The 20,105-nt window shown below is 24.8% G+C and overlaps 4 protein-coding genes across 4 annotated transcripts; 2 read left to right on the top strand and 2 right to left on the bottom strand.

Moving 5' to 3' along the window:
* Positions 1-3,396: 3,396 nt before the first annotated feature.
* GO595_010041 (small GTP-binding protein) lies at positions 3,397-3,990 on the top strand (the record flags this gene model as incomplete). Its single annotated transcript, XM_067912676.1, has 1 exon — positions 3,397-3,990. One exon carries the CDS (start codon positions 3,397-3,399, stop codon positions 3,988-3,990), a length of 594 nt encoding a protein of 197 aa, XP_067769814.1.
* Positions 3,991-15,336: 11,346 nt separating this feature from the next.
* Positions 15,337-17,208, top strand: GO595_010040 (calponin-like domain-containing protein; the record flags this gene model as incomplete). Its single annotated transcript, XM_067912675.1, has 1 exon — positions 15,337-17,208. One exon carries the CDS (start codon positions 15,337-15,339, stop codon positions 17,206-17,208), a length of 1,872 nt encoding a protein of 623 aa, XP_067769813.1.
* A 39-nt stretch (positions 17,209-17,247) lies between these two features.
* Positions 17,248-17,643, bottom strand: GO595_010039 (elongin C; the record flags this gene model as incomplete). The annotated part of the gene is made up of 1 exon (XM_067912674.1): positions 17,248-17,643. One exon carries the CDS (start codon positions 17,641-17,643, stop codon positions 17,248-17,250), a length of 396 nt encoding a protein of 131 aa, XP_067769812.1.
* Positions 17,644-18,138: 495 nt separating this feature from the next.
* Positions 18,139-19,746, bottom strand: GO595_010038 (heat shock cognate 71 kDa protein; the record flags this gene model as incomplete). Its single annotated transcript, XM_067912673.1, has 1 exon — positions 18,139-19,746. One exon carries the CDS (start codon positions 19,744-19,746, stop codon positions 18,139-18,141), a length of 1,608 nt encoding a protein of 535 aa, XP_067769811.1.
* Positions 19,747-20,105: the final 359 nt, after the last annotated feature.

Below are 20,105 nucleotides of genomic sequence, written 5' to 3'. Positions count from 1 at the left end.
GAAATGTTTTAATTTCATCATTACCATCTAATATATTAAAAGCTTTAATCCAAGCATTAATATCATTTGAAAATCTATAAAATGAATAATGACATAAAAACATATCAATTATATATTTCGGATTTTTTGATGAATAAAATGATATTATATCGAAAAAGATATAAGATCTTTCATCATTAAATATTAATGAATATTTTAATAATTGTTGGAATGAAAATATTTCTTCTTTATATTGTTTTAATGATTCATAAAATATATTCAAAAGTTTTATTTGTAAATCTGATTCAAGTATTGACATTTGAAACAATGATTTAATTGGAAACATTGAAGGAGATAAATTTAATTTCCAATCACATGAAGTTATAGCATGTATTAAAAATTGTTTAATTTTATTTTCCGTTACATTAATATTAATTAAATTCGATATTAAAGAGATTAATTGAAATTGTATCTTTTCATTTATACCGGTCTTTAAAATAGATATTAAATTCGTTGATAAATTTTCGGTGTTTTCAATATATTCTAATTCTGATTTCGAATTATTAAATATTAAATCATTTTCAATTAAATGTAAAAATGATATAATTTGTTCATTTGGAAATATAAAATATATTTCAATGTCTTTTAATATATAAACAAAGAATTTAGTTAATGTTCGACCTGTATATAACATTAAAGGTAATTGATGTAAAAATAATAAAAGATTATCTTTTATTATATTTATATTTCTTTTCATAGATAATAATAATCGAAACCAAAATTTCTCTTCTTTAAAATGATATAATTTTTGTAATGATATTAAATTTAAATATAATGAATTAAAGTCTTGAATATTATTTGCAGTATCTATTTTTTGAAATAATTCTTCGATTTGTATAAAATCATTAAAATATTTTCCAAATCCATAATATCCAACGTTATAAACATTACCAAATATTTCTGGTTCAATAATAATTTGTTTATTAATTAATAAATGTTTAGATAACCAAAATGAATTAGTTAATGATGAATTATCATCTCCAAATATTATATAATTTGGAAATGATTCGATTGATATATTAGTAATAACATTTGATTTATTATTTAAAGTAAAAATAATTTTTTCATTTGTAATTTTAATATTAATTAATACCCATTCATTCTTTAATAAATTTAATTCAATTCGTTGTGATGATGTTGGACTCCATAAACAAATTCGTGATTTTTGATATGTCAATTGGAAAATAGAAAATTTTAATATCGAAATTGGATCATTTTCATTTTCGAAATAATTTGGAATTAAGAATTTAAATTCGATTTCATTTATAACGTTTTGTGAAATCTTTAAATAATTAATTTGATTATTTGGTATGAATTCATATAAAGGAATTTGAGGCATTTCCAAATTTATATTTAAATTCTTTATGTTATTCTCCAAAAAATATTTAATAACTTTTGGTGTAACATATTGATTTGCTATATAATTTAAATTCGGTATATTATCATAAGGAATATTACGTTTTTCAAATGCTTTAATTCCATATTTTCCTGCATTATATAAACAAATAGGTGAATTATAATTAAACGTTTTAATGAATGGTAATAATGAAGGAATATTTAAGAAGTTTGTTTTCTCATTAATTGCTGCTTTATTTAATTCTTCTTTATCTATTTTAAATAATTCGGAATCATTATCTAATGAATTTATCCATTCATCAATTTTAGGTTGTTGTTTATATTTAGTAAAACTTTTTATTAAAAGAAATACATTTTTCGGATATTTCTCAATATATTGTTCAATGATATTAAATCCATTACATTGATCAAATAAATTAAATGAATCGATTTTACTTTCGATTTCATTTGTTAATATTAAAGTAATTTCATCATTTGATATATAGTTTAATAATAAACTCATTATATCAACAGTAAATGAAATTTTTACCAAATCATTTAAAATTTTATAATAATTCGATTTATAAGGATTTAAGATGAAACTTATTATCGAAAATCGATAATCTTCGATTTTATTTGATGAATATATTAATGTTAAAATCCTTTGAAATGATTCATTATTTGTTAGAAAGTCATGGAATTTCTTATTAAAGACGAAATTATCAAGAAACTTTAAGTCAATTACTTTATCAATTAATTCTTTATTGTTTTGTAATAGGACAGTAATTGTAGTAAAAATAATTTCATCAAAATTATTAATGTTATTATCATTATTAGGTTTAACTATTTCTAATAACTTATTAATACATAAAATATCTTTCGAATATTTAACTAATAAATTGGATAAGTTTTGATAACATTCTAAATTCATTTCTTTTTGTGGTAAGATAAACTCTGAAATAGATATAATCGAATTAATTTTATCTAATTCTTCATTACTTAATGAACTTAAATAGATTAATATCTCAGAGCGAATTTCAGTGTTCGAATTTATATAAAGTTCATAGAAACTTTGCGTTATAATCGAATGAAATCCACATTTACGAAACATTATGGAATAACATTCAATTGATTGACGTCCTTTGTTAATTAGAAATCGATTTAATGTTAAAAAGCCACCTTCATCTAAAAAGTTATTAAAGATTTGTTGATCATATATATAATAACATGATAAATAATTGGTTAAAAAGATCGAATTCTTTATATCTGTTTCTGTTTTTAATGATTCAACACATAATTCAATAGTTGACGTATTACTATGGATTGATTTATAGAAATTGGGTGGAATTACACAGAAAAATAAATTAAGAAATAAGTCTTTGATCTTGTCATGTTCGGTTTCTATAAAAAATGATGAAAAAACAATTGAAAATCCATCGGTTTCTTCAAATGATTGGAAAAATGAAAAATCTCGAAATAATACTACCAGAAAATCAAAGGAAATTAATAACAAACTTGGTGTTGTTTTGGAGGCTTGTGCAATTTGGAAGAAAAATGTGTTATATTCATTTGCTGATGGTATTGAATTTAATAACTTGGATATTAAGACAAGAGATTTGAACATTTCGGAAAGAATATCAGGATCATTAAATAAAATTGTTCCATAATTTGCACAAATGGAATTATAATTTGTAAAAAGAGATTTAATATATTCACTTTGAGCAATTTCAGATGTGATAGATCCAAATGATTGATGGAATCCTTTGATTATTTTTTGGAAAATTGGGATTTTATCGGGGACATTTTCGATTGTTTGAAATAAGTTTAAATTTTCGGAAAATATTTCAATTTTATCTTGAACTTCTGGAGGAAGTGCTTTTATGCCTTGTGGATCATTGGAATTTATCATATTTCGGAAGAAATTCCCAATTCCCTTCAGCATTGGAAAAAGTGGCTATGATAAAATTTGTCACTTTTATTCCGGCATGCCACTTTTTAGACAGCCTAGAGCTGGCTTTAAGAATGAAGTCTTTAAAAATAATACTTGTTGGTGAAGCAGGTGTAGGGAAAACTTCTATTGTTCAAAGACTCACAGAAGACGTTTTTGATAATCAAAGTAATGCAACAGTTGGTTCAGCAAATACTATTTATACATTAAAAAGAGATAAAAAAGATGATATAACTTTGAAAATTTGGGATACTGCTGGACAAGAACGCTACAGAAGTTTAATACCTATGTTTTTTAATGGGGCTGCAATTGCTTTTATTGTTTATGATATTACAAATGAAGATTCTTTTATACACTTAAAAGAATTCCACAAACTCATTGAAGAAAATGCCCCTGAAGAAATCAAATGTGTTTTAATAGGAAATAAAAATGATCTCGATTCAGAAAGGAAAATACCATATGAATCTGCAGTAAACTATGGAGATAGCATTGGCGCATCTTTTTACGTAGAATGCTCAGCAAAAAGTGGTGTTGGCATTAAGGAATTATTCCAGTCTGCCGTCGAAATTCCAAATGTTCAATTTGAATGCGAACTCTCTAATTACGAAGAGAATGATGTTGAAGCAATAAATGAAAATGAAGGGAAAACGGATAAAAAATGTTGCTGAATCTATCTAATTTTAGTTAAAATATTTCATATGAAATAAATTGTTATTTTTTTACAAATGTACATTAATGAAGATATCCTCCTTTTAACTTTGTTATCATGCAATGCAGTTTTTGTAAATCCAATAAAAATTATTATAATTACTGAAAATATCATAAAATTTTTATAAAAAAACATGAGATTTATCACAAAAAATAAAATAAAAATGATTTTTAGCATAATATGGTTTAATTGTTCCTCTGACATTCTGTATGGAGGATTCTAATGGATTCCTATTCATTTATTTTTTATGCTTTTTGGAATTCTGCTTTCTAAATTGCTTATAATTCTTTAGTATATGAACAATATCTTTGTGTTGGTTTTCGGATGCTTGGTTTTGTGCTGACTTAAAAAATTATAGTAAATTCCAAATATATTCTTTAAACTAAAAATTCTTAAAAAAAGCATTAAATAGCACAAAATAATGTTTTTTGTTTTAACCTTTATTCCTTCTTGCAAAAGAAGTAATTTGACGACTTCAATATGACCATTTTTAGATGCCAAAATAAGTGCTGTATTAAATTATTTAAATATTTTCCATGTATTAATATGAATAATTAAAAATTTAATTCAAAATTTAAAAAATTTAAATAAAGATCAACGGCATTGATATCAATTCCTTCTTGTTCAAGAAGTAATTTAACTATTTCTGTATGACCATAATCAGATGCAAAAATTAATGGTGTATAAAATAACTTGAATTAATTCCAAATATTATTGTAAAATTCTAAAATAATAAAGTAAATATTTAATAAAATTTACAAACATCTCTTGCATTCACATCAATTCCTTTTTGTTTAAGAAGTAATTTGATTATTTCAATTGGACCATTATTTGATGCAATCATAAGTGCAGTATTAAAAAAATTAAAGAATTTCCAAATATAAGTTTGAAATTTCATATGAATGAAATAATAATTAAATAAAATATATAAATATCTTTTGCATTGATTTCGATTCCTTCATGTTCAAGAAGTAGTTTAACTATTTCTATGTTATCTTTAAGAGATGCATACATAAGTGCTGTATAAAATAATTTCGATAAATTCCAAATATTATTTTAAAATCCAAAATTTTCAAAATAAATTTGAAATATAATATAGAAATATTTTTAGCATTGACATCGATTCCTTCATGTTCAAGAAGCAGTTTAAGTAATTCTATGTTCTCTTTACGTGTTGCGTACATAAGTGCTGTATAAAATAATTTCGATAAATTCCAAATATTATTTTAAAATCCAAAATTTTTAAAATAAAATTTAAGATTAATAAAAAAATATTTTTAGCATTACATCGATTCCATTTTGTTCAAGAAGTAATTTAGCTATTTCCGTTTTATCTTTGTAAGATGCATAAAGAAGCGCTGTGCAATTTGATTTAAATAATTTTTAAATATAATCTTAAAATATTCCAAATTTATTTAAAAAAATATCAAATAAAACATAAGAATAATTTTAGCATTAATATCAATTCCTTCTTGTTCAAGTAGTAATTTTACTATTTCTGTGAAACCACTTTCAGATGCCATAATAAGTGCTGTATTAAATAATTTATGTAATTTCCAAATATTATGTTGAAATATGAAATGATTAAAATAAATTTCGAATAAAACATATAAATATCTTTAACATTAATATCAATTCCTTCTTGTTTAAGAAGTAATTCAAAAGTTTTTATATTACCTTTTAATAATGTTCGCATAAGTGCTGTTTCAAATAATTTAAATAATTTCCAAATAATATTTTGAAATTTCAAATTATTAAATTATATATTAAATAAAACATGTAAACATCTTTAGCATTAATATCAATTTCTTTTTGTTCAAGAAGTAGTTTTACTATATCTATGTGACCATTATAAGATGCCCAAATTAGTGGTGTAAAAAGAATTTTAAATAATTTCCATATTTTATTGGAAAACTAGGAAATATTTAAATATAAATCAAATAAGACAAATAAATATTTTTATAATTAACATTAACTACATCATGTTCAAGAAGATACTTAACCACTTCAATAAAACCTCTCCCAGCTGCAAAGTTAAGTGCTGTATCAAATATTTTAGCAAATTTCCAAATGTTATTTAGAGATAAAGAATTATTAAAATAAATATCAAATAAAAAATATGATCACTTTTAGTATTGATATCGACTCCTTTTTCTTCAATAAGGAATTTAACTATTTCTATGTTATTATTTGCTGATGCATAAGATAATGCTGAGAAAAATATTTTAAATAATTTCCAAATGTTATTTTGAAATATAAAATTATCAGAATAAATATTAAATAAAATATATTAATATCTTTAGCATTAATATCAATTTTTTCTTGATCAATAATATATTTACAAAATTCAACATTTCCTATTCCCATACATTGTATTAAAGATTCATTAGATATATAATCTAATTCAAAAAATTGTTTAAAAAGAAATATATTGTTATTAAATACAGTTTCACGAATGATCTTATCATCAATTTTCATTCCTTTTTCTTCTAAAAATGAAAAAAGTTCATAATTACTATATCCAATACAACATTCACCTAATTCATTTATATTTTCAATTTTGATGGGTTTTTCATCATAAAGATAATGAAAGAATTCATTCTTATGATATTTAATTGCTATTTCATAAACTTCATCATTTAATGAACATTTTTGTTTCCAAAGATTAAAGATTTCAACATTTCCACATGCAGCTATATATTTACCTGTGTTATTTACATTAGCATTATTAGTTAACAAAAATTTAAAACATTTTATAGATCCGAAATATGCTGCATAATCAATTAATGTAACATTTTCTTTGTTGACAAATGAACATCTTTCATAAAGTGATGGTTCAATTGTTTGATTAAAATCAAAATTACTTTGTGATGATTTTTCTTGAAGTTTTTCGATATCATCATTTCGAATTATTTTCGCAATTTCATTTGGATTAACTCCTTCTTTAATTAATTTCTTATGAAGTTCCCAATCATTCTTTGATAACTCTTCATAATTTATTTTGAAATATGTTGTTAAAGAATCAGAATTTGATTTCAATTCTTCGATTTCATCTTCATTCATATAATGTGCAAAAAATAATGATTTTGCTTTCTTAACATTTTCGAAGTTAATAAGTTTTTGTTCAATCATCATATCTAAAATGTAAAATGATTCTTGTGTATTTAATCTTAGAAGATGTTGAGTAAAAACATGAATTACATTTGATTTTAAATCTTTATTTTCTTCCTTTAATTCAATTTCTTTTAAAAAATTTAAATAAAGGTTGGCATTTTTGCTTTGTGCAATAAAAGATGAATAAATTAATTTGCTAAGAATCATGTTAAATGAATATTGGAAATTAGGATCTAATAAATTTATTGTAGGTTGAACTGATTCGCTTATGCTATCATCTTTTAAGTCGAAAATTGTTTTCTCGATTAATAGTGATTTTTGTAGACCATCTTTTATGGGTGCTTGCATTTAGCGGCCACTAAAAAACCGAAATTTCTTATCATAGAAAATTGAATAACTTTCATTTTTTTGTGTGAAGAGTTCTCAAAATTCTAAATTTATAGCAAAAAAATAAAAAACTGTTTGAGGGAACGATAACTTTTTGTTCTTAAAGGAGAAAAACTTTATCTTTTGAATTTTTAAAGAAAAATTACATCGAACCCTTTTATTACATATTCACACCAACTCATGTTAGGAAAAAACCCAGTTCAATTTCCTCTCAGTGAGAAAAAAAAATGATAAATTTTTTTTTTACTTTCTCTTTAAAATTACATCATTTATAAACTTGAAGTTCTGAACAAATGAATAAATCATAATATGTTTTTCTGGTTCTTGCTTTATAAATTTTTCTAGTTCTTCTTCAATTTCATTTTTGTGTTCATTTACGAAATCATTAATTAACGAAATATTTGGTTTATCCATTTTTTCGAATTTAATTTCTCTTTGTAAAATATGCAAAAACACATTTATCAAATTTATAATCATTTTATTTTCTTCATCCATTTCATTAATTTTAATTAATATTTGCGAAAACATAGTTTTCATGAATTGAATTTGTTTCACTTGATTTGTTATTCTTAAAACCTCAAAAATTGATGAAGATAAAAACGAAACAAATATCGAAAAAACGATTTTTCGATCACCAATTGCAAACATCGCCATTATTACAATAACTCTAATGATATACATTGATTCTTTAGGTAGTTTCATTATTGCCTTTAATATTATATTTAAGAAACGCGAAGGTTTAACAACTTTTTTCTCATCAATTGTATTAATTATATTTTGAATCCATTTAAATGAAAATGCTATAAACAAAACAATTAATTGTTTTGAATAATTATTTTGCTTTTGGAATAATAATATTGGTGTTGTAGTCGATAAAGAAGATAAGAATAATGCTCTTATTAAATAATGATGAGATTTCTTCTCAATGAAAACTCTAAAAAGTTGTTTTATTAAAGAAATCGGAAATGTTGAAGAATTTAAAAGAATTTGTTCTAAATATAATGATGGAGAAAGAAGGGAATCTTCAAATGTTCCTGACTCAGAAAGTAAAGAAATGATCGAAAGATCCGAAATTTTTTCTTTATTATTAATTAAACGTAACCAAATTTTTTCATGTTTTGATTCCAATTCATATAAAAGTTCTCCTTTTTTACTATATATTACAAATCCTTTGAATGATTTCTTTGCTATTATTTTGTCTAAAGGATAAATCCCAAGTTTAGATTTAAAGAAATTATCTTTCGTTATTACAAATTTAGTTTTCATTGATTTATCTTTAACTTTTAATACTTCAGAAAAGAAAATTTTATTATTTAATGAATGAATTTTAGGCTTTAAATCTTCAGTAATAAATTGGAGTGAAAATTTGATTAAATCAGAATAATTTGTTGGAATTGGTAAATTAGGATTAGGTCGAATAGGAAATGGAGAAGATTGATAAAAAGCACGATAATCAATTATTGGCTCATCATTAATAATTTGGTTCAAACTTAAATCACTAATATCAAATGATAAACTATGCATTAATGCTTCCGATTCATCTGATGCAACTGAAAGTTGTTGAAGTGGATCACGAATAAAGTCGCGAAGATGTTTTCGATTACTTTTAGGAATATTATTTTGTTGCTTAAAGGTAACAACAAGTGATGGCGATTTACGTTCTTTTGTTGAAAGTTGGGATGAAGTAGATCGATGTGAATGATGATGAACTTCAACTTTATCATTTTCTTGTTTGTTAGATGGAATAATTTTATATACATCTTGATATGTATCAAAGTTCAATATGTCTTGGAATGAAGTTGATTGTAAATAATCTTTATATTGATAATTACTGATTAGAGGTGTTTCATAACTTGTAAATAATGTTGGAATATCATTGAAAAGACCTTCTTCTTCTATTTGTTGTTCTTTATCTTTAATAGTTTCTTCTGTAATTTGCTGATCTTCAATGTTCGTCTCAATAATTTCTTCGACTTGAATTTGCTGTTCTGCAGTTACTTTATTAACAATATTAATTTCTTTAACTTCTTCTTGAAAATGTTCTGATATAATTTGTTCTTCTTCTTCGTATTCATAATATTCCTCTTCTGATGGAATTGATGGAAGAGAATTAATTTGAAGTGTACTGTGAAATTCTTCAAATATCATAGTATCTTGATAATTACATTCAAATTCAGTTGTATCATTAAATTGGTTTGTATCATATTTAGAATATTGCGTTGAATTTGTTTCGGTTTGTGTATCATTTGTTTGTAATTTTGATTTAAATTCATCAAATGTCATTTTATCTTGGAATTTGCCATATAAATTATCAATTTCATTTGTTGACTTCGATATAAATTCATCAAACACAACTTTATCTTGGAACTCATTATTATTTAATTTATTTTCAGTTTCATTTACTGATTTTGATATAAATTCATTAAATATAACTTTATCTTGGAATTTATCATTAATTAAATCACTATCAGTTTCATTCGTTGATATTGATACAAATTCTTCAAATAACATTTTATCTTGGAATTCATTATCTAGTGTACTATATGATTTATTCGTTGACTTTAATTTAAATTCATCAAATGTCATTTTATCTTGGAATGTATTATCGAAAATATCAATTTCATTTGTTGACTTCAAATTAAATTCATCAAATATTACTTTGTTCTGGAATTCAGTTTCAGCTAATTTATTTTCAGTTTCATTTACTGATTTTAATACAAATTCATTAAATATAATTTTATCTTGGAATTTATCATTAATTAAATCAGTTTCATTTGTTGATTTTATGAATTCATCAAATAACATTTTGTCTTTGAATTTATTTTCAATTATATTATCAGCTTTATTTATTGATATTAATTTAAATTCATCAAATATCATTTTATCATGGAATTCGTTTTTAGTTGAATTAACATTAAATTCATTAAAAGATTTTGAATCATATTTAATTTGTGGGATTTTGAATTCAGAAATATTACCTTTCATTGGTAAATCAAATGCTGATAAGCATTGATATGATTGAGGAGTCATAAACTTAAATTCGGTTTCATTTTCAATCAACGAATCTTTAATTAATAGTTCAACGCCGTATATTAAAGATTTTTGATCTGAATTATTTACATGTAAATGTTTAGAAACAAATTCATCAAAATTCATTTTATCTTGAAAGACATCTTTTGACTTTGATAATTCGTCTTTATAATTTGTTACATTTGTTGTATAGAATTCATTAAATAACATGTTGTCTTTATAATCATTATTTGAAGCTTTGATTGTCTTATCCAAATAAAAATCATCAAATTTACATTTTATGTTTTCTATTTCTTTATAATTGCCTTTATCTATTTGATAACATTCACTAAATGTTAATTTTTCTTGTGAATTAATTTGATATTCTTGATCACAAACAAATTTAATATCATTTTTAACTTGTTTCTGCGTTATTTGAGCAGTTATAGATGTATCTAATAAAAATTGTGTCTCATTTTGCTCTAAACAAATTGTCTCACTTACATTGAAGTCCATATTAATTTCATTTTTAACTTTTGAATTTCGAGATTTTGTATTGGATGATTTTTCGTTTTTATCATTATTTATAACAGAAATATCATCAATTGTAAATTTATCTTGAAATGTATCATTATTTTTAATGGTGAAATCAGAAATATTTTTATATTCTTCATTTTTAATAACAAATTTAGAAGTATTTTCTTTAAAATCATTTTTAGGAATGACGAATTCCGATGAGAAAATTTTATCTCTAAATATATATGGCTTAACATATTGCGAATGTTGATCTTCAGCAATTAATTGTGGCTTTAATTTGAAGTCATCATTAGAAGAAATATTATTTTTCGTTTTAGTTTTGAATTCCGAAGGTTTAATTTTAAAGTTGTCGGCATCAATAATGTAAGTGCATTTTTGCTTAAAGTTATCATTTTTAACTTTACATACATTGTGATTGTCAATTTGATTACATTCGTCGATTTTGAAAGAAGAATCATATTTATACGTTCCATTAATTTGTTCTTCGATTTCTCTTTTAATACTTTGTTCTTCTTCAATTTCTTTTAGATAGTATTCTGAGATTTTTTTTGATTTAATTATATCTTCTTCATATTCATATTCTTCGTCAGATGATACATCTCTTGTAACAGAATTGATTTGAGGTGGACAAGAAAATTCTTCGAATATCATATTGTCTTGATAAATAGTATTAAAATCTGTTGTAAGATTATATTGATTTGTATCATATTGTGAATATTGTGTTAAATTTGTTTCTGTTTGTATATTATTTGTTTGTAATTTAAATTCATCAAAATTCCTTTTATCTTGGAATTTATTATCAATTAAATTATCAGTTTCATTTGATGATTTTGATTTGAAATTAATTTGTGCAATTTTATAATCAGTAGTTAAATCTTTAAATAATATTTTATCTTGGAATTTAATTTTTGATATTGATTTAATGTGATCATGATTTTGATAAACTTTATCATTTTTGGTTATTATTTCTTTGGAACTAATTTGATTGGTTTCATTTGTAACTTTTGTTTCTGTTTGAAGTGCTTTATTAATTTGCATGTAATTTTCTGTTATTTTTTTGTTGTTTGGTATCTTAAAGTTATCACTTAAATATAATATACTTAATGGAATTGAAACACTATCAGTTTTGACGTTTTTACATTTAAATTCATCAGGCGAAAGTTTAAACATAAACTTTTTATATGAAACGAATGAATCGTTTGATGTATTCATTGAACTTTGATTATTAGTCAATTTTGAACATTCATCTCGATATTGATTGTTTTGATATTTTAAAAGATTTTTTGCACCATTTTTATGTGTTTCCAAAATTTCATAATTCGGAAGTGCATTATTTAAATTAAATTCTTTACATTCATTTTTATTAAAACTAATTCGATCAATATCATAAAATTCATCCTTATAAATAACTTTACTTGTTTCATCGCCAAAATTTTGCATCTCAAAATCATTTGCAACATAAACATAATTTTGTTTATTTTCTTTGATTGAATCAAATTTTGTAAGAAGATATTTATCTGACTGATAATCGTCTTTGTAAATAAAAGTTTCAGGTGATGTAAATTTTTCATCATACATAATTTTTAATGAATTTATCATTGGATTAAAACCTAATTCACATTCTTTATCAATAACATAATTTTGTTCATCAGAATTTTGTTGATTTTCTTTCATTTGTTTTATATTTTCATCGTTTGAAATTTCCTTTTGCTTCTGATTTGAGATAATATTATCTTCATTTTGTATTTCACTTTTTTCGTATTTAGAGCTTAAATAATTATCAGTTTGTATTTGTTCATTATCTGTTTTATTGTTCATATTTGTAATTTCTTGATCTTCTTCACTTTCAGTTTTAAGAGATAAAAAGCCTTCGTCGAAATTTTCTTTTTCTTTAATTTGACCATTTTGAATATCAACAAAAGATTTTTTGTAATATGAATCATTTGAATTAACACTTTCTGAGTTCGATTTATCATTAACTTGAATTAAATTCTCTTTTTCATTCGCTTTTTGCTCATTTTGTACTTCATTTGATGAAATTTGCTTTTCTTCTTCATTTGAATCAAAATTGATTGGTAAAGATGAAAAATAATCATCGCTTTGAGATTTATCTTTAATTTGTTTAATATTTTTGTCATTTATTTGTTGTACATAATTGAAATCATAGCTTTCGTTATTATCAATTTTTTGTTTTATATCAGAATCTTCATTACTTTCAGAATTATCATCACTGGATTTTATGAAAATATTACTTTTAATGCGATAATTTTCAAATTTTATTTCCGAAGAACTGCTTTCATCGATTAAACTTGCATCACTAGAATTTAAATTGATTTTGCTATTATGGCGTAGTTCATAATTCTCATTTTCATTATTTGAATGATTTAAGTCATCATTACTTTTAGTTTCTTTTGTTAGTTTCGATGAACTGTCTTCATAATTTTCATTACTTGGTTTCATTTGATCATTTATTTGATTATCATCATTTTTATTAATTTGCTTTGAAGCACTATGTTCATCATCAGATCTTAAGAGAATGTTATCTTTAGTGTTTTGTTGTGAATCACCACTTTCGTCTTTATCATGATTTAGTTCTAATTCATATCCGATTTCACTCGCAGAACTATTTTTATCACTTTCTTTTATATCATCATTTATTTTATTTTCGTCTATTTTATTTATTTGTTTTGAGAAACCATTCTCATTATTTTCTTCATCATTTGGTGAGATTTGCTTTATAATTTTGCTATCGTGAGTTTCATTGGATGATTTTATGGAATTGTTTTGTTCATTGTTTGTGTTGAATTTTTCTGAACTTTCACCAGAAATAGATTTAAAGTACCCGCCATTTTTAACTAAATGGTTTTCAGTAATTGGTTGTGTAAAACTGTTTCCATTTAATGATTCTGCACTTTGAGGCTCTTGTGGTAAAATATTTGCTGCTTTTTTCTCAAAAGTTGAATTGTCGTCAGGCTGATTAATATCAACAAGTTCTTGGTCGAGTTCAGATTGCCATGATTCTTTTTCCCTTTGTAATTGTGCTATTTCATTTGTTAATTCTTCTACAATTATTTTGAATTTTGGTCTTCGTCGTTTAACTACATGAATATCTGATGGTGATTTTGCATTGGAAAAACTTTTAACTCTATTACTAATACTAGAATATGTATCTCCTAAAATTGGTGGATTTTGGTTGAATAAATTTCTTCTCATTCCATTTTTCTGGCAAAAGAAACGTTAAGCTTAAAATGTGTTAACGTATATATAACGGGCACTTTTTTAACGGTCTTCAAAAAAAATGAGCAAAATCGTTGGTTATGTTTCCACACCAACAGCTGATTTTAATGTAATAAAAAATTGCAAAGTTAATATCGAGGGAAACAAAATTTCTTTAGTTGATGATACATCTACATCTGAATTTGTTCAAGAAAATTCATTTGATCAAGTATTCCAAGATTTTGATTCAATAATAAATTTAATTCCACCTAATAAATCATATAGAATAATTAGTATTTGTAGTCAATATTCCATTCCTCAATTTCAAGAAATTTGTGATATTTGCATAAAAATTGCAAATCATTATTTTCTTGAATCACCACAAAAACTAAAAATTTCTATAGGTACTCTTCATGACTCGTATGTTATTGATTTCCTTTCAGTTCAAAATCAAAAGAAAGATAAACTTGAGTTAATTGAAACTGTTACTCAGTTTGATGCAACAGATATTATAGAGAGTGCCTTTAGTAAACCCAGGAAAATTCAAAACACTGCCTTTGTTTATAGAATTGAAGAAGGTGATAATTTCTTTGAATGGGTTATCATCTCAAACGTTGATTCCTTTATTCCAACTTCATCTCCGTCCAATCTCCAACCTAATGAGAAATTTCTTTTTCTAATCAAACAACTTCAATCTTCCCAATCACCAAACATTGAAAAATTCAGACAAATTTCCAATATCTTTCGACTTATTTCAGACTCACTTTCAGACGTTGAAACACTTTTTGTATGCCATATTTCACGTAATGTTTCATTTAAATCGAATTCTTCCATATTTAAAATTTCCACATATTTCAAAGATTTTAATATTAAAATCGAACCAAAACGAAGCGAATTATTTTATGATATGAATGAAAAAGATTTAGATAATGTATCAAATAGTGTAAATAGTGAACTTTCTTTAACGCCATTAAAAGATAACGAAGATAAAACTGAAGAAGAAAACATTAAATACAAAAATGCACTTGTGGAGTTCTTGAATATGAAAGAAGGCGCAGAAGAAGAAAAAACGAAAAATGAAAATGAAAATCAAAAACCGAAACTTCAAATTCAACCACAAAATGAAGAAAATGATGAACAACAAAATAAAAAAGAAAAATCATCAAAACAAACAAAACCAAAATTAGAAATACAGCAACAAAATGAAAACGAAGAACAGCAAAAGAAAACAATTAAAACTAAATCACCAAAACAACAAAAGCAGAAACCAAAATTAGAAATTCAACAACAAAATGAAAACGAAGAGCAACAAAACAAAACAACAAAATTAAGATCTCCAAGACAAACAAAATCAAAATCGGAAACTCAACAACAAAACGAAACAGAAGAACAACAAAACAAAATAAAACAGAAGTCAACACCAAAACAACAAAAACAGAAACCAAAACTTGAAATTCAACAGCAAAACGAGAATGAAGAACAACAAAACAAAACAACAAAATTAAGATCTCCAAGACAAACAAAATCAAAATCGGAAATTCAACAACAAAATGAAACAGAAGAACAACAAAACAAAATAAAACAGAAGTCAACACCAAAACAACAAAAACAGAAACCAAAACTTGAAATTCAACAGCAAAACGAGAATGAAGAACAACAAAACAAAATAAAGCAAAAGTCATCACCAAAACAACAAAAGCAAAAGCCAAAACTCGAAATTCAGCAGCAAAACGAAGAAATTGATGAACAAAAGAACAAAAAGTTAAGGCCAAAGTTACCAATACGACAACAAAAGACAAAACCCGAAACACAGCAACAAAATGATGAAGATTCCGAAGAAGAAATTAAAATTAAACCAAAATTAGAAATTAAACAACAAAATGACGAAAACAATGAACAACAAAACAAAAAGTTAAAATCGCCACAACAAAAGCCGAAACTCGAAATCCAACAACAAAATGAAGACAACAATAAATCAAAAATACCAAAACAACAGCAACAAAAGCCGAAACTCGAAATCCAACAACAAAATGAAGACAACAATAAATCAAAAATACCAAAACAACAGCAACAAAAGCCGAAACTCGAAATCCAACAACAGAACAACGAAAGTAATGAACAACAAAACAGAAAACCAAAATCACCAAAACAGCAAAAGCAAAAACTTGAAATTCAATTACAAGAAGAAGAAACTCCACAAAATAATAAAACAAAATCAAAATTACCGCAACCAAAATCTAAGCCAAAACTTACAATACAAAGTAATGAACAAACTGAGCAACAAAAGACAAAACCGAAATTACAAATACAAACGAATAACTCAAATCAAATCAATTTTGAGATATATGACAATTATTCATCGGATGAATCATCTGAAGAAACAGAAAAACCAAATCCAAACACAATAAGTCCACGAAAGAATAAAACCAAAAAGACGAGAATTGTTCCGAAACAAGACAATGAAAATGAACAAGAAAATATAACTCCACAGAAAGAACTATTTAAGATGCAATTAATTTGTTTCGAAGCAATAAAATTTGCGAAACAAGATAACATAACAGAAGAAGAAATCAATCAAAAAAGTATTGAGTTACATCAATACTTAGATAAAAAAGATGAACGAAGAGAGAAAATGGAAAATGATATTAAGAAATGTCGTGCGAAAACAAGAAAATTAACAAAGAAACATAAGGAAACAATTGAAGCGATTGAACAAACACGTGAAACTTATTTCAAATTACACAAAAAGCGATTGTTGAATGAAATATCAGTAAAAGCAAATAAACAAAAAGAAGAAAAACAAAAAGGAAATAGCGAATATGAAAAGACAATTGTTAAATTAGAAGAAATGAAAAAGAAATTGGAAAAAGAAGTCGAATCTTTAGAAAGAAAAGTAAATAGAAAAAGTAAGTGATTTTTAAATAAATAAAAACAAGAAATAATTTTGTCGTTGTTAGATGTGGAGATAATCAGATGCAACTACAAGTTCAAGTAATAGGGAATTATCAACTTGAAACTTGGATATCTGTTCGGGATCATCTTTATATAGATATAAGAAATGTAAGTAATCAATGAGTTTTTCAACAACAGGACCGCTAAATTGTGGGAATCGAATTTCGTTGGTAAGTGATTCTTGATATTTAAGTGAATCATTAAATAGAGATTTTAAAATACTGGATTGAAAAGCAATTTCTTTTTCTAGAAAAAATTGTGAACCATCATTCGAAATTATTTTGATATAATCTTGTGGTCCTAATGGTTCGTTAAAATCTTCTTCTTCCTTTTCAGGTTCATCTGATCCTCCGTCTTCAGAAATGAATTCAGCATTTGGATTAGCGCTTGTGTCCATATTTAACGGTTGTGATATGAAAATTGAGATAAAAGCGATCATAACCGTGATATTCTGCTTCTATTTTTCAGATTAACAGATACAAAGCTTCAATTAAAATCCACAAGTCTGTTGTAAAAACCAACATTGTAAAATGGTGCAAAGTCATTTACCTTATATCAAGAATTTGGAATAAAACATTAATTTCTGCGCAATTTTTATGATCATATAAAATATTTCAAATTATAAAGTAATTTCGAATGCTATTAAATAAGATTTTGGGTTAAGACAAAATAAATTTATTCCTAGTGGTCAACAAAGTTTTTCCAATCAACTAAAATTATTTGTTTTAATTTTGGTGGAATAACACATAATATATTAATAATATACTGTTATTTTCAAAATTCATATGAATTTTCTATCGGCAGTATGTCCGGACATTTGAAAATAACAGTATTCTATTTTAAGTAAATATACTTTCATAAATAATTATATATAATATATGTTTATTTTCAATCAAAAGTCTAATTCCTTGTCTACTTTCACCTCGAAACTATTAGAAGTACCCGCAGTAATATCGACAGCCTTTACATTTAGCAAACCATCGATATCGATAGAGAATGTTAACTGAATCCTTGGAACGTCATTTGCCGCATGTTGGATATCACTTATTATGAATGATCCGATATATTTATTTCTAATTGTTTCTTTTTCTTCTCCCATAAATATTTTGATTCTTACTTTTGTTTTATCCTTTTTCATTGTCGTATATAAACGTGGTGATGAAGTATACGGAACTTTAAAACCTTTTGGAATGATAACATCCATGTCTTTTCGCTTTAATTCGACACCTAATGACTTTGAAACAATTGGTATGTATCTATAGATTGGATAATCTTCATCTTCATCATAGTCACCATTATCATTGTTTTTATAGAGATTCGCTGCTACAATTGTTGCACCTATTGTTACTGCCTTTTCAGGATCAATGTTTTTGCATATTTTTTCTTGGCCGAAAAAGCTTTGGAGTTCTGATACTACTTTTGGAATTCTTGATGAACCTCCTACCATTATTACATAATCGACTTTTGATTTATCAATATTTGCTTCACTTAAAGCTTCTTTTACAGGTATTAATAATTGTTCAAATATTTTCGCATTTATTTCTTCAAATGTTGCGCGATCTATTTTATCATCAAAATCAATCATATTTATTAATGCTTGAATATGAACCTGATATGAAGTTGTGCTTGATAATGTTATCTTGCATTTCTCACATTGATTTTTAAGCAAATGACATGCACGTTGATTATTACGGATATTAATATTATGTTTTTCTTCAAAACGTTTCGCAAAATATTCAAAAAGGTTATTATCAAGATCTTGACCTCCAAGTTGAAGATTACCTTTGACAGCTAATATATTAAAATGTTTGTTTTCAACTTCAAGTATTGATACATCAAGTGTACCACCACCAAAGTCAAACACAAGAATTATTTTCTTCTCGTTATATTTTTCTTGAAGGCCATATGCAATCGCTGCTGCTGTTGGCTCATCGATTATTCGTAATACATTAAAACCTGCTTTTTCGGCTGCTTTTTTCGTGGCTTCTTTTTGAACCAATTCGAAACTCGCTGGAACGGTAATAACCGCATTGCCTACATCTGAACCAAAACGATCATGGTAAATTTTCTTGACTTTTTTTAACAGAAATGATGATATGTCAATTGGTGTATAAAACTTCTCTTGATCTTGAAATGGTTGAATCAGTATAGAGTCGCTGGCATCATCACCAACAACTTTAAATGGCCAAAACTTCATAAGCTCTTTGATAATTTTATCATTAAACTTATGACCAAGCATACGTTTTGAATCATATATAGAAGATTTTGGGATAAAAGGTGTTTGTTCCTTCGCTGCATATCCAACAATAATATCATTATCATCAGTAAAAGTAACATAAGATGGAATAGAACTTTTGCCATTCTCATCATTTAATATTTCAACATTTGAATGTTTTATACTTTCACCACTTTCAAGAATCCCAGCACTGAAGTAAGTTGTTCCAAGATCAATACCGATTATTGGGGTATGGCTAGTTATCATTCCTCTTGAAGAAAACATAAAATATGATCTGAGATAAAAAATGCCAATTGAAACAAACCGTTTTTCCTTTGGAACACTTCGAACTTGGCATTTTTAATTCCTCGTAATAAATAATGAAAGCATAAAATATCTCTTATGTACCAAATTATAAAATGCAATATTTGAATAGATTCATAAAAATTGTAATTTTTTTTCAGGAAAAGTTGTATACAAAAATGTTAAAATTATTCTTATATTTATAAAGCGTTATGTAAATCGATAATTTATGTTGCAACTTCGATACAATAACACGATATTCAAGGAACGGTTCCATAATTTCTTTTTAAACTATTCATAATTTAATATTAAATCCTGGATCAAAAAATTTAAACAATTTC

Source organism: Histomonas meleagridis (assembly GCF_020186115.1).
Source record: "Histomonas meleagridis strain 2922-C6/04-10x chromosome Unknown scaffold_168, whole genome shotgun sequence".
In the NCBI taxonomy this organism is placed as follows: Eukaryota; Parabasalia; order Tritrichomonadida; family Dientamoebidae; genus Histomonas; species Histomonas meleagridis.
The sequence above is the reverse complement of the archived record's forward strand: the minus strand, read 5'-3'. Positions and strand labels throughout refer to the sequence as shown.